This window comes from Emydura macquarii, unplaced genomic scaffold, assembly GCF_026122565.2.
Source record: "Emydura macquarii macquarii isolate MOO-44397 ecotype Brisbane River unplaced genomic scaffold, CSIRO-AGI_Emac_v2 contig_306, whole genome shotgun sequence".
Classification (NCBI taxonomy): domain Eukaryota; kingdom Metazoa; phylum Chordata; order Testudines; family Chelidae; genus Emydura; species Emydura macquarii.
Window position 1 is genome coordinate 14,452,926 of NW_027130443.1, and position 12,522 is coordinate 14,465,447.

Here is a 12,522-nt window from a genome sequence, read left to right on the forward strand (position 1 = left end):
TGCTAAAGCTGAGCTTAGAGCAGAGTTTGCAGCCCCAAAGGCTGGCTGCAGGGAAGAACAAATATCTGGTTTCTGAATTAGTATTCACCAACCAGCTGGCTCCGGTTTGAAGTGAGCAGTCCCCCCTGCCTGCACCGTGAGGCTTACACGCCCATGGTGGGCCGTGGTTGCTGTTACAAGAGACAAACTACATCATGAAGGGCCCCTTAGTTTATTTTTAAAGTGACATTTTGGCAGATCACTGCTTCTAGCAAAATACTGCTCTCAGACATATTAAGAATAAACTGTTGGTTCCAGGTTAGCGTTAGGAGCTCAGCTCACTGCGTGACGCACACGCCTGGCACCTTGGTTTCAGGTTCAAACAGTAATGGGCAGCACCTGCCCCAATTCATCAGTGGAAGAAGAAGAAACACATGATTCTACATTTTAAAAAGTCACGGGGTGTGCAGGCGGCAGGTTCAATGCTCCATCTGTCTCCTCCACCCCCAGCAGCACAAGTGGTCACAGGATGACACGAGGGATGTGTCTCCAGGAAGCAATCTGCTGACGTGATCAAGCTATCTTTTCATGTCTCCGTAGGATCCAGCTCCCCCCCAGGAATGAATTGAGAAGTTGCACTTGCGCACACACTTGATTGGCATCTCACAGAAATGGCTGGAACCAGGGCAGCAGTCCTTGCAGTCAGCCCACAGGCCTCACCTCCGGGCGGTGGTGTTTAGTGCTGCGCTGCGGCTCGTCCACGGCACCAAGCGGCTGCATGTGGTACAGGCAAGAGAAGACAGTGACTAAACCCCGCTTCATTACACACTGGTGGTAGCAGCACAGAGTGGGGTGCAGAGGGTTAATGGATGGGGAGCTGAAGGCCGGGTTGGCCTGGCGGGGCAGTACCTACCCGATGTTTGAGGTAGGAGAGGTAGGTGTCCCAGCCCAAGGTCACCACGTTCACATAGATCACCCGATACTTGGGGGGAAGGAACAGGAAGTTAATCAGCTGAGCGGCGGGCCAGACGCACCAGTCTGCCTGTGAATGAGAATCAAGTATTAAGGAAGGAGAGAGCTGGGAGTGGGTGGTGCTAATAGGGATGCGGGAGCAGCCTTACCTTGTAAAATTCCCAAAACTTCTCTTTGAGCTCCTCCCAGCTTTCCTCCAGCTGCTGCCCTTCCAGCGCCCCCATCCCTGTACAAGGCACAAGGTGCTGCTGTGAGCGAGAGAGCAGCCCACAGACCCCCCCCGGAGATTCTTTAAAGGCAGATGTTTATTTGTTCCCACCCGCTAGTGGCTGTAGCGACATGGTGGTGGCAGTAATTCAACTAGCCAGCGAGCGTGGGCTTTAGTTACCGTGCCACAGCGGGCCAGGGATCTTGCTGGCTCAGGTTTTCCTAGGTGTATTTGCCACTCGTGAGGGGGGCTTCGTAAGGTAGGGAGAAAAGGCAGTGGCTGTGCTTTCATTCAGCAGGGCAGCCACGGGTGCGTGCTGCGAGCTCTGTTTGTAAGGACAGACCGCATTCTCCCTGTCAGTACAAAGGTCCCTTTTGCTAAAGGGAAGAAAGGCTGGCTGGAGGAGTAGCTGTCTGAGTCCTTGCAAGTGCAGCTGCTTCATGCAGAGGGTGGACGAGAGGGGGAGGACATGAAACTTCCTGCTGCCCAGCCAAGGGAGCTGGTCGGAGGGGGGGACACCAGATGTAAGGACCAGGCCTGCTCTCCCACATCCCATCCCAAGCCCCAACAGAAGGGCCGTGCAGTGCACTCCCCTCTGTCTAACCTGGCACCCAGCCACTCACCTCTTCCCCTGCCCAGTGATTTGCCTCGTGGCCTTTCCCCACAGACCAGCTCGTCTCCTCTCCAGCAACTGGCTGCACACTCGCTGCTGACAGGTGCAAAGAGAACCCTCTCTGCAGCGCCCACAGGGCGCCCTGCCTCTCTCCTGCCTGCCCATCTCCACTGTCCTCGTGCACACTCACCTGGCTTTGAAACACTGCAGCTGGCCCTGGGCGAGCATTTCTGTTCACAGGGCCAAAGGCAGGCTGAGGACTCCCTGGGTGCTGTCTCCAGCCTTCCTGCTGCTACGGAGGTACTAACACCAGATCTGACCGGCTGGCTCTCGCCCATTTCCACTGCCATAACCTCGGCTCAACTTTGGCCCCCTCACTGCTCCCCTACTGCAAACTCAACTTTGCCCACAGCATGACACACTGCAGCACGTCACCTCCATGCACACACCCATCGTCCCCTCATTTCTTTCTGCTGCCTGCATCAGATTCGAGCTCCTTCCTCCCAGGCTGCTGTCTCCTTCATGTCCGCTGCTCAACGCAAGCAGCTTGTTGCAATGCCCCTTTCAAGGCTTCCTCCCTCACCCGCCTGTGCTGACGTCAGACGCCGGGGTAGCCACGCAAACAGACCTCACTGGCTACACAGACAGCGTTTCTTGATGTAATTATTGTGAGGCATCTTCCGCCTACGCTCCAGCCCAGCGGTAGCTTTGTTCCATCTATTCTGGCTGTGCACTGGCCTCCTGCAGAGCTGGGAAGGCTGCACGTGTGAACAGGCTATTAACAGTTACATGAGAAAGGGGGATTAAACCGTTTACCCAGAAAATACCAGATTCCCAAAACTGGAGACGCTACGATCTGGTCAATGAAGACTTTCTTCAGGACAACTCTAATTCCTTTGAGTCCACCTCCAGGGAATGCTCGATCTAGCCAGAGGTACCAGTAATGCATCAATGGGCCCATGCTGCATCCAATGGCAAACATCCGAGCTGCAACAAAAGGCCACCTCATTAATAAATGCAAAGGCCCAGCACAATGTTATCATTTATTATTGACACAGCGCTGTAAGCGGATAGCTCCCTTCACAGCACAGAACAGGACACGGGCCCTGCCTCAGACACCGAGACGATGGCAGAGTTCTGGCTGGAACATTCTGTGACTCGCTGCAAAAATGGCCCCAAAGGCAGGAGGATTAAAACAGCTGCAGTGCCCCACCACTAGGACACTGCTGGGACCTTGTCCACACCCGCTGCCCAACAGACACAGCTTCCATGGTGCACGCTGCAGGACGGCTGGCGTCAGGGTGCGGGCACTGGACAGGCACTCAGGAGAGCCGGGTACGGGCCCCGGATCTACCTCTGACGTCCCGGAACCTCGCTGCATTCTCTCTGGGGCTCTGGCCCAGCTTCCTTGGTCCGGCGGTAACAGTTCAGGGCAGACCGTCCCTCGTGCTAGGGGGCTGGGTCAGCGCGGCCCCAGGCTACACAATGCACACACCCACCAAACGGAGACCCCCTCACATGCTGCCTCCAGCCCCCTACTTCCACCCCTCCCCCCCGCTGATGGCCGATCACCGGCTGGGCAGAGCCAGGCGTGAGCCGCCCCGTCGAGCCGGTGGGGCCTGTCCTGAGGCGGGGGGGCAGGACACACTTCCCATCGCCGCGCGCACACCCACACACACACACCCACCTGTGCGGCCCAGCTCGCGCTCCCGCGGCGGGTCCTGCCGCATGGCCCATGTCTGCTGCAGGGTGTCGCCGGTCGCCAGGAGCGCCCCGCAGCTCGCCGTGTTGGTCAGCAGAAGGCCCCGGCCGCGGAACAGAGGCCGCCAGTAGCGCCACAGGCCGCCCGCCATCGGCCGCGCCTGAAGCAGACACAGCGTCGGGGCGGGCCGGGCAGCGGGGGGGGGGGGGGGGCCGAGAACGAGCCCGGCCGTGCCCCACCCCACCCCCGCACAGAGCTGCCAACCTGCCCCCCCACCGCGCCCTGCAGCCCCTGCCCGGGGGCGGGGCCCCTCCTCCGTGAGGCTGCCCCCCCCTGCGCTCCCCGGACCCTCCCTTCGTGCCACGCGCGTCCCGGGCCCACCCCCCCCGGCTCGGCTCGGCTCGGCTCGGCTCCATCGCCGGGGGCGAAGCGCAGCCGGGGCGGGGACTCGCCGGGGGGGGGGGGGGGCGGTGCTCAAAGCCCCGGGACGCAGCTGCCCCCCCCCCGCGCGGGACGGCTCCACTCACCCCTTCGCTGCCCTGCCTCGCTCGGTCCCCCCGGCGCACTTCCGCCTCCGGGCCCACGTGAGTGGGAGCCGGCCGGGCCCCATCGGAGTCACGTGACGGGACTGCGCCTTCTGCTTCCGGGGCACGGTGCGCCATGGCAGCTGCCGATTGAGGCGGAAGTGCGCTGCTCGGCGGCGGCCATGACAGTTACCGAGGCGGAAGTGCCTGGTGGTGAGCGAGGCGGAAGTGTGTCTTGTACCGGTGCCTCCTGGTGCTGGCTCCTCCCTCAACCGCGTCTGGCGCCGCGGGGCCGAGACACCCCCACGGCCCGACCGCCCGCCACTTCCGCCTGTGGCAGCCCGCCTCGGCCCGGGGCCGGCGCCACGCCGCCTCTTCCCCCCGCCAGCCCGGCCCGGCAGCGCCGAGCACGGGGGCGGCGTCAGGCCCCACCCCGCCCCGTCGGCTCCTAGCCGGGCCCGGGGCTGCCGGCGGGCCGGGGCCGTACGTGCACCAGGCCGGCCGAGAGCGGGGCGCTCCCGGGGCAGCTTCAGCCCGGCCTGCTCTGCCCCCGCCCGGCCAGCGGGGCTCGGCTGCTCCGCCGCCCGGCGACAGCCCCCCCCCCCCGGCACCATTGCTGGGCTTGGTCCCCCCCCGGACCCCGGCAGACGCTGCGAGCCCCCCCGGACGGGCAGCCAGGCAGGCCCGGCTCCCGCTGGGGTCTGGGCAGGCGAAGGCGAGCCCGGGGGCAGCTTCCCCTCTGCGGCCGTGCAGGAGCAGCACCGGCAGCGGGGCTCGGCAGCCCGCCAGCTACAGGCCAGGAGACCCCCCCGGGCGCTCACGTCAGGCCTGACAGCGGCTGAGCAATGCCCGCTCTCTGCACAGGGCAATCACCCCACGGCCCGAGCAGGCAGCCGGCAGCTGAGCCTCTCCCGAGGCCCGGCCCCCAGCCCTGGGCCAGGCTCGCTGCAGCACTGTTGGCAATGCCACAAAGAAAAGCCCCCCCCGGCAGGCAGTTCCCCCCTCCCCTCATTAGCTAGAAGCCAATGCTCTGCTTGCAATAACTCAGCCAGCCCCACGCTGCGGGTGAAGTGTGAGCAGCTGCACCCCAGGGAAATCCTTTGGCCCAGTGTAGACCTGGCCAGAGTATGGTACCCATATCTCCAGCCCCACCCTGCCCACCCGCTCCCATCCCCGTCCTCAGGGCTAGACACAGGAGAGACCGAAATGAGAGAGAGAAGGTGGCCAGGCCGTTTACTCAGCGCGATTCATCTGGAAGAAGGGCATTCCTCCTCCTTGTGACACCACTACAGACAGAGCAGTTGAAGGGGAGCGTGCGTCAGGCTGGGGCAGGCGAGGGACTCGGCTGTTTGAGGGTCAGGAGCAGCAGGCTGATGTGGCTGGCTGCCCCGGGCCATCTTCTGGTGGGGCAGGCAGGCTGAGGCCATGGAGAGGTCACTGCATGCAGGGGCTGCTATGGGCATGGCCAGGTGTCAGTCACAGACCCAGCAAAGCAAACGTAGCCTCTCCCCCCAGCCGGTCACAGCCCCCTGCAAGCTGCGCAGCATCAGCAAAGGGCTGGGGAACCTGCTGCCCGGGCGGGGAGGATGGGGGTCCCATTCCTGGTTTGGAACATCTGCTGTCAGCTGTGCAGCTTCCAGCCCAGCGATGGGGCAGCGCCCAGGGAGCAAGATGGCATGTACCCCCTTATTTCATCTCTACAGAGAGGGGAGAGGCCGGGGGGCAGCGTGCTGCTCAGGGAAGAGCAGAGAGGGGCAGGGAGGTCCCTGCTGTGGAAAGTTGCTCGTGTGCTATCCCTGCTGTGCCTTCAACGCACTTACACACTGGCCTAGGTAATATCTGGAAGTCCTGCCCAGCGCCTGGGGCCAGGCTACTCAGCCAGGCGGAGCAGATGTCTTGGTCCAGCAAACGCTCTTTTAACCTCCTAGCCAGCTGCTCCCCTCCCCAGCGCAGGGTCATGCTGCAGGAAGAGATGCTTAGAATTCCCCTGTCCAGATTCAAACGGCCTTTTCTCTCGTCAGACCCGCACTCCCACCGGAACTTCCCCCCGTGCAGCAGTGTTTCGCCCACCGCTGACATCATGCCAGGCAAAAATAGACCGCCTGCTGCCTCTGGCTGTCTGCTCACTCCCCCTGCACGGCCCAGCTCTGGTCTGCAGGGAGGGGCTGGGGGTTAATTCAGGCAGCGAGTGGGTCTTCAGAGGAGCTGGGACTCGGCTCCCCCATCTTTGCAGGCATCTGGCTTTTCACCCTGCAAAGACAGAGACCAATCAGGGACCACCCCGATGTCCCAGACACAGGGAGGGGCATAGGAAGGAAACGGGCCCAGAGCCGTATCTGTGTAGCACCAACAGCATCAGCCCCTGCCATTGCACTGGTCCCCGACCACAATCCAGGGAGGCTCCTGGCAGCCCCTGCCCTTTAGCCCCAGAACTAGTCAGCCGTGGCCAGGCAGGGTAGGGCTGCAGTTGTGCTGGTTCTTCGGGCAGGCAGGGAAGAGCAGAGGGGCGTTCCGAACAGGGCCAACGGGCATTGGTAGCAGGGCGCTGTGAACACGGTGCACTGGACACAGCTGTGCACACAGCTTTAATGCAGTACCAGGGTCCACTCACCGTGTACATCTCACACACCATCCTGAACAGAGCACTCTGGGCTCGGGCCTGGAGAGCGTCTGTGTGTTTCTGAGTGGGAGAGAGAGGACAAATCTGTGTCAGCTGCTGGACAAGCCCAGCCCCCAGGCTCAGCAGCGGGCCGGAGAAGGCAGGCAGATGCGCAGTCATTCCTCCAGGAGTCTAGACAGGCCTTTTGCTAGGGCTGCTGCCTGGAACACGAGCTACAGCCCCGCAGCAGCCGCTCCTGTCCCCATGCACAGGACAAGATCTCTGGCTGCATCAGACACTGCCTGCACGTTGCCCACAGCATTCAGCTGGGGGCTGCTTCGCTGAGCAGCTGCAGAACAGGCGTGTTCTTGTCAGCACGAAGCCAAGGCTTGTGTCTGAGCACAGAGCAACATCTCGAAGGCAGACTCTTTTCTCCTCATCTTCACCATTGCAGCCCACCCAGGGAAATTGCCCAGCCCAGGATCAGCTGCTATGGCCCCGACGCAGAACATCCTGCGCATCAGGGAAAGTCCATGTGAAATCCCCTTGCTCTCCCCACCACGCCCACGGGGATCTGAGGCCCAGACCACTGCACCACGGGGATTCCAGCAGTCACACCCGGGCCAAGTGGGCACACAGGTTCCCTGATCAGAACGGCAGCGGCAGGCCGCACTCGGCCCAGTGATGCGGCAGCAGGCAGGCAGGGCAGCGCCAGGCCACAGGTGGGTTGGGCTCACGGGGCAGCAGCAGCGCTGCGTGCGGGGAGCTCAACCCACATCTGGCTGGAGCCAGCCCCTCTGCTTCACTGGCATGAGAAGATTCACCCCAAGGCACAGGGATCGTTCCAGCACCTGTGGTAAAGCATTTCCTCACAGCTCAGACAACAGCTTTAACCCTTCGCTTCGCCACAAAGTCAGGCTCTGCGAGTGCGTCTCATCAGAGCAGGTCATTCCTGCGCAGCTCCCACAATGCACTGCACTAAAGCCACGCCCCAGAGCTAGCTGCAAGGGGCATGGGATCCTTGGAGTTAACGCATGTGCCCCCCGTATTTCCTACTCTGGGGGGCTGTAACACTCTGGCTCTGTCTCGCCCTGCATGAGACTGGCACGCTGGAGATGGCGCCGCCCACGTGCCAGGCGTGAACAGAGTTCTCCTGAGCTCCCTATGCCTGGGCTATTATCTGCAGCTCCTGGATGCTGCTCTGAACCGCTGGCTCTGAACCGTGCGAGGAAATGCCCGTGAGCCCAGCAGGACGGCCCTGCGGCACCATGTCTCCTACCCCATTGACGACGATCCACGGCACGTAGTTATGGGGTGGGACGAGGGCATCCGTCAGCTGAGCATTGCGATGCATCAGCTTGTTCCCCAGATCTCCCGTCACGCAGGCCTTGATCTCAGCCAGCTGGGCAGTGGAGGCAAAGACCTGCAGGCACTGCAAGGGGAGGCGCAGTCAGGGCCAGCGCAGAGCGGGTTACCCAACCCTCCACTGCACAGGCCAGGCTCTTATGGGTCCGGACCCCATTAACCGACAGTGCAGGCTGGACGCACATGGGGCACGGTGGTTAGTGAGGAGGCTGCCAAGGACAGGGAGGGGCCTGCACAATGCTGGCATCGCCAGCGCACATCCCCATTGCCTGGCGCCTGCCCCTCACTCCTGCAGAGCAAGTGCCTGGCGCCAGCACGGAGGGGACAGCGTCCTCGCGGGACGGCTGAGGCGTGGCTCAACATGGACGTGGCCTCAGCCGTTTCGCTAAGTGGCCAATGGCCACTGCTGGGCGTCCCACCAGAAGTGAAGCCTGGCAGGAACTGGCAGCCGCTGCGGGCACTGGGCAGGGGCATGAGGGGACCAGGGTGTTACGGGGGGGTGCAGACACCAGCTGGGCGAAGAGGCTCCACACAGCACTCGACCCAGGGCGTTTTCTAGCCGCGGGCCCGTCCAGCGCGCCCAACGTACAGGTTCTAGGTTGTCGCTGACCGCCGTCCCCGATTCCATGCAGGCGATCACAGGGAAATACTGCTCCACGTCCTTCAGATGGTACATCAGGCAGGTCTGGAAGAGCAGCGACAGCCCAGCGCTAGCGTCCTGAGCTCCCCACCAGCACAGAGAGACTGCGCCCAGGGCGTCTCCAGCCAGCCGAGCCCAACCTGCCCAGCATCTCCTGGGGGAGAGGAATGGCTGCCGGGGGAGCCCCACACTTCACTGTCGGGGGGGGGGGGGCGTCCTAAGGAGCCGTGTGGGCCCGTTCCCCAGGGTGGGCCCTGGCTGAGCGCCCCACCATTGCGGCTGTGGGGTGACCCCCACCCCATCCGCTAGCTGTGGACGGCCCCAGGCAGGCGCCCCGCGATGGCCTGGCTCACACGCAGAGCACCCCCCAGCACCTGAGCCCAGCACAGCCCCCCGAGGGGTTCCTAGACGCTGTCCTGTGGGGCGAGGGGGCGCCTTGCTCCTTTCCTCGTGCCAGCCAGGCAGTGAAACGCAGCGACTCCAGTGACACGTGGGGGCTGTGCTGCAGCCACAGGTGGGGCAGGGCCTGATTCCACCCCCCCAAACCTCCCCCCAACCAGTCCAGGAGCAGAGACCAGGCAGCTCTCGTGTCACTGTGGGCCCCAGGGCGGGACCATGGCCAAGGGGGGTCCTGTCCCCCCCCCCCCCACCCCAGGCACGTCCCCTGAACCTAAGTCAGCGATGCTACGCCCACGGCTGCGTGACACGGGGGGGCCATCACCCACCCAAGCGCCACCGTCTCTCCCCCCCCCCCAATCCGTGTGTGTGTGTGTCACGGCTGGGCCTGGCCCTACCTCCACCATGTTCCCCAGGCACTCCGCCGCGCCGTGCTGGCACTCGAACTTCCACTGCCCGCTGACGTTCTTCTCCTGCGAGGGAAACCGAGGCAGAGCCGACGCGATGACACTGCTGGGCCCATGCCCCCCCCCCCCCCCCAGCACTCGCACCCCACCCCCCCCCGCTTGTCCCATGAGCCCTGCCTCCCCATGTGCCACACACACACACCCCCCCGCCCCAGGATCAGGGCCAGCAGGGCGTGAGGCGCAGGCTGTGGGGACACCCCAGCGGTGCAGCCCCACGGCAGGGCCCCCCACCCCCATGGCGGGCGGCGCCGGCTCTCACCTGGGTGTTGCCGTAGGGCACCAGCGTGACGTTCATGATGTCGTAGAGCATCACCCAGGTGGGGAAGAGCTGGGTGACGAGGAAGCCGCGGCAGGCCGGGCACAGGCTCTCGTAGTACAGGCTCACGGACACCGGGCTGGCGGCCGAGAGGCGGCGGTAGAGGTTGGGGCATTGCTTCTCCACCTGCGGGCAGGGAGCGAGGCCGGAAGGGGGCTGAGTGGCAGGGCTGGGACAGACACCGGACCCGCTGTGCCGCCCAAGGGCTGGCTGGGACTCAGGAGACCTGGGGTCTGGGCCCGGCCCAGCCCCAGACAAATTCCTCGTTTGAATCCCGCTGGGCTGCAGCTGACAAATGGCCCTAACGCAGGCCCTGCTGGGAGGCCGGCCAGGGGCCTGGCCTGGGGCACGGGACGGGACGGGGGGGTGGAGGGGCTCCGGGAGGCACGGCCCTGTTTAAAGAACAGCCAAGTGATGGTGCCGACAGGCCCACGCAGGGTCCCTGCCCGGGCCCTGGCCTCCAGCCCCGCTTGGTGTGTCAGTGGGAAGTGAAACCGGCCAGCCGGGGCTGTCAGCCACCCAGCGCCGGGGGTTTCCTCAAGCCCCGTCGCGCTGACAGTGCAGCTCTGCGGAGCTAAGCCACGCGTGGCCACACACCGCAGCAGGCTGTGGAGGGAGGGGCACGTGCAGATCCAACGCGTCTGTCCTGGCTTCCAGAGCACGGCCAGGCCCTGGGCTCCCTCCGGCTCCCGCGTCCCCCCCAGGCCCAGGTCCAGCCCCTGCTCCACGGGCAGCATCCAACCCAGCAACGGACAGCAGCACACAGCCGGGCTGGGCTTCTGGGGACAGCCCTGGGGCTCGGGCTCCAGCGCCAGCCGGCCCTGCTGGGCCCATAGGGACAAGCCCTGGGGCTCGGGCTCCGGCGCCAGCCGGCCATGCAGAGGGTGAAGCGGAGCAGCTTGAGGCAGAGCTGGGCTAGGGCCTGGGGCTGCCTGTTTCGCAGACCCGTGCTCCGCACCCCAGGCAGCAGCTGCGTTGCGCAGGGTCAGGCCCCGTGCCCGGGCAGGAAGGAGAGGGCTATTAATGGCTGCTGTGCTCACAGAGGCAGAAAAAGCAGAAGTATAAGTCCAGTGCAGCTGGCTGGGCTCACGGAAGAGCCAGCGTCAGCCACCAGCCAGTGTCTCCTGCCCAGGAACCGCACCCATCCCTGCCCGGCTCGGAGTTCAGTCCTGGCCGCTCTCCTGAGCCGCCCACGGGCGGGAGGCCACGGGCAGCCCTGAGCCATGCATGCGCTGAGTCCTACCATGCACCCCCAAGGCTGCCATCGGTGCTGAGAGCCTGGGCTCGGCCCCGAGGGGTGCTGAGGAGCAGAGAAGACGCAGGGAGTCAGCCAGTGCTAGGATTTCTGAAGCAAGAAACTGCTCAGCACCATGCAGAGCTCAGGCCCGGCCCTGCCAGCGCAATGCCCCGCTAGGCCTGGGCTGCGGCCGTAGGCGGGCACCAGCATGCGGCAGTGCCACCTCTGGAGCATGGGATAAAACCTGCCCCGGGTAAAGAGCAAGTACCAGACACACACTGGGCACAGCAGTGGCTGGGTCCCATGTACAGCCAGGTGCTGGGGGCCGGGCGTGCACACAGCTAGCTGCACGGCGGAGGCACAGGAGACTGCAGTTCAGGGCGTGGCTCCGGGTACCGTGCTACGTGGGTGCTGGGCACATGCTAAGGCAGGCAGGCGGGAGCTCAGGTTGGGTGCAGCCGTGCGCGCGGGGAGGACAGGGGATGCTCTCGCAGCCTTGGGCTTATTTTCCCTGCTCAGCCCGTCTCCTGCCACTCACGGGGCTGGGGCTGGTTTGCACTGGGGAGCTGTGGGCGGCTAGCCCTGGATGCACCGCCTCTTATGGACACGTTCACAGCACAGCAGCCCCGGGGCTTGTGGCCGGGAAGCTGCCTGGGCCGAGCTGGGTCCAGTTTTCCCTGCTGAATAGGTGACAGGCCCCAGCACCAGCTCGAAGGAGCGGAGTCAGTGCTGGCTGCATTTTACCCCAGCCTTGGCCCAGGAAAAGCAAGAGACAAGGGACTTGCCGTGTCTCATGGGGGGGCCCAGTGGGCACCCCTGGCATGGAATAGCAGCGGGTACAGTTCCTGCCTGCCCGCCCCTGATTCACCAGGGGTCTGAGCTGGTTGCTTTGAGGTCAGTGCTGTGGTGCTCAGCTCAGCCTCGCAGCGAAAGGAGCTGGCGGGATCTCGTCCAAACACAGGACGGGGCAGGGCGAGACACCAGCCGCTGCTCAGAGTGCCCCAGGGAGAGGAATGGGAATGCTGCCCTGAGTCGCCCCCCCTTACCTGGCAGGCCACGGCGATCTTCCAAGAGCTGCACCAGAGCATGGGCGGGTAGTTACAGGCTGGCAGGGAGCCGTCACCACTCACAACGCACAGGGCCACGGCCAGGGCCAGGGCAGCCAGCAACCAGCGGCCCATGGTGCGAGCAGCCTGGACGGGAGCCAGAGTGAGCAGAGCTGGAAGGCGCGGGGACTTTTAGCTCTTTCTGGTCCCGCCCTCGCAGCCGCCTGCCTGACTCAGCCTGTTCTTCCCCTCATGGGCCTGCCCCACCTTCCAGCTCAAAGGCAGCTCCGGCTGACACCTGGAACCGCTGACAGAGCTGCCCCCACTACCTGCCCACATCTGGGCACCAGCCCAGGGGACAGAGCGCAGTGGGGAAGGACCCAGCCACGCAGATCCCCCTGCACACCCCTTACCCTGGATGGCGGTAACGCCTCCAAACCCTGCCCAGGGATCAAGGT

The 12,522-nt window shown here is 64.3% G+C and overlaps 2 protein-coding genes across 2 annotated transcripts; both read right to left on the reverse strand.

The window, feature by feature from the left end:
• Positions 1–195: 195 nt before the first annotated feature.
• On the reverse strand, positions 196–4,115 carry MPV17L2 (MPV17 mitochondrial inner membrane protein like 2). Its single transcript, XM_067560986.1, has 6 exons — positions 4,002–4,115; positions 3,460–3,634; positions 2,589–2,759; positions 1,101–1,177; positions 893–1,021; positions 196–753 (listed from the first exon to the last, which is right to left on the reverse strand). Exons 2-6 carry the CDS (start codon positions 3,623–3,625, stop codon positions 682–684), a joined length of 615 nt encoding a protein of 204 aa, XP_067417087.1. The 5' UTR covers positions 3,626–3,634; positions 4,002–4,115; the 3' UTR covers positions 196–681.
• Positions 4,116–5,216: 1,101 nt separating this feature from the next.
• IFI30 (IFI30 lysosomal thiol reductase) lies at positions 5,217–12,211 on the reverse strand. The gene is made up of 7 exons (XM_067554980.1): positions 12,065–12,211; positions 9,725–9,907; positions 9,397–9,471; positions 8,552–8,647; positions 7,877–8,029; positions 6,610–6,678; positions 5,217–6,248 (listed from the first exon to the last, which is right to left on the reverse strand). Exons 1-7 carry the CDS (start codon positions 12,197–12,199, stop codon positions 6,195–6,197), a joined length of 765 nt encoding a protein of 254 aa, XP_067411081.1. The 5' UTR covers positions 12,200–12,211; the 3' UTR covers positions 5,217–6,194.
• Between the last annotated feature and the right edge of the window lie 311 nt (positions 12,212–12,522).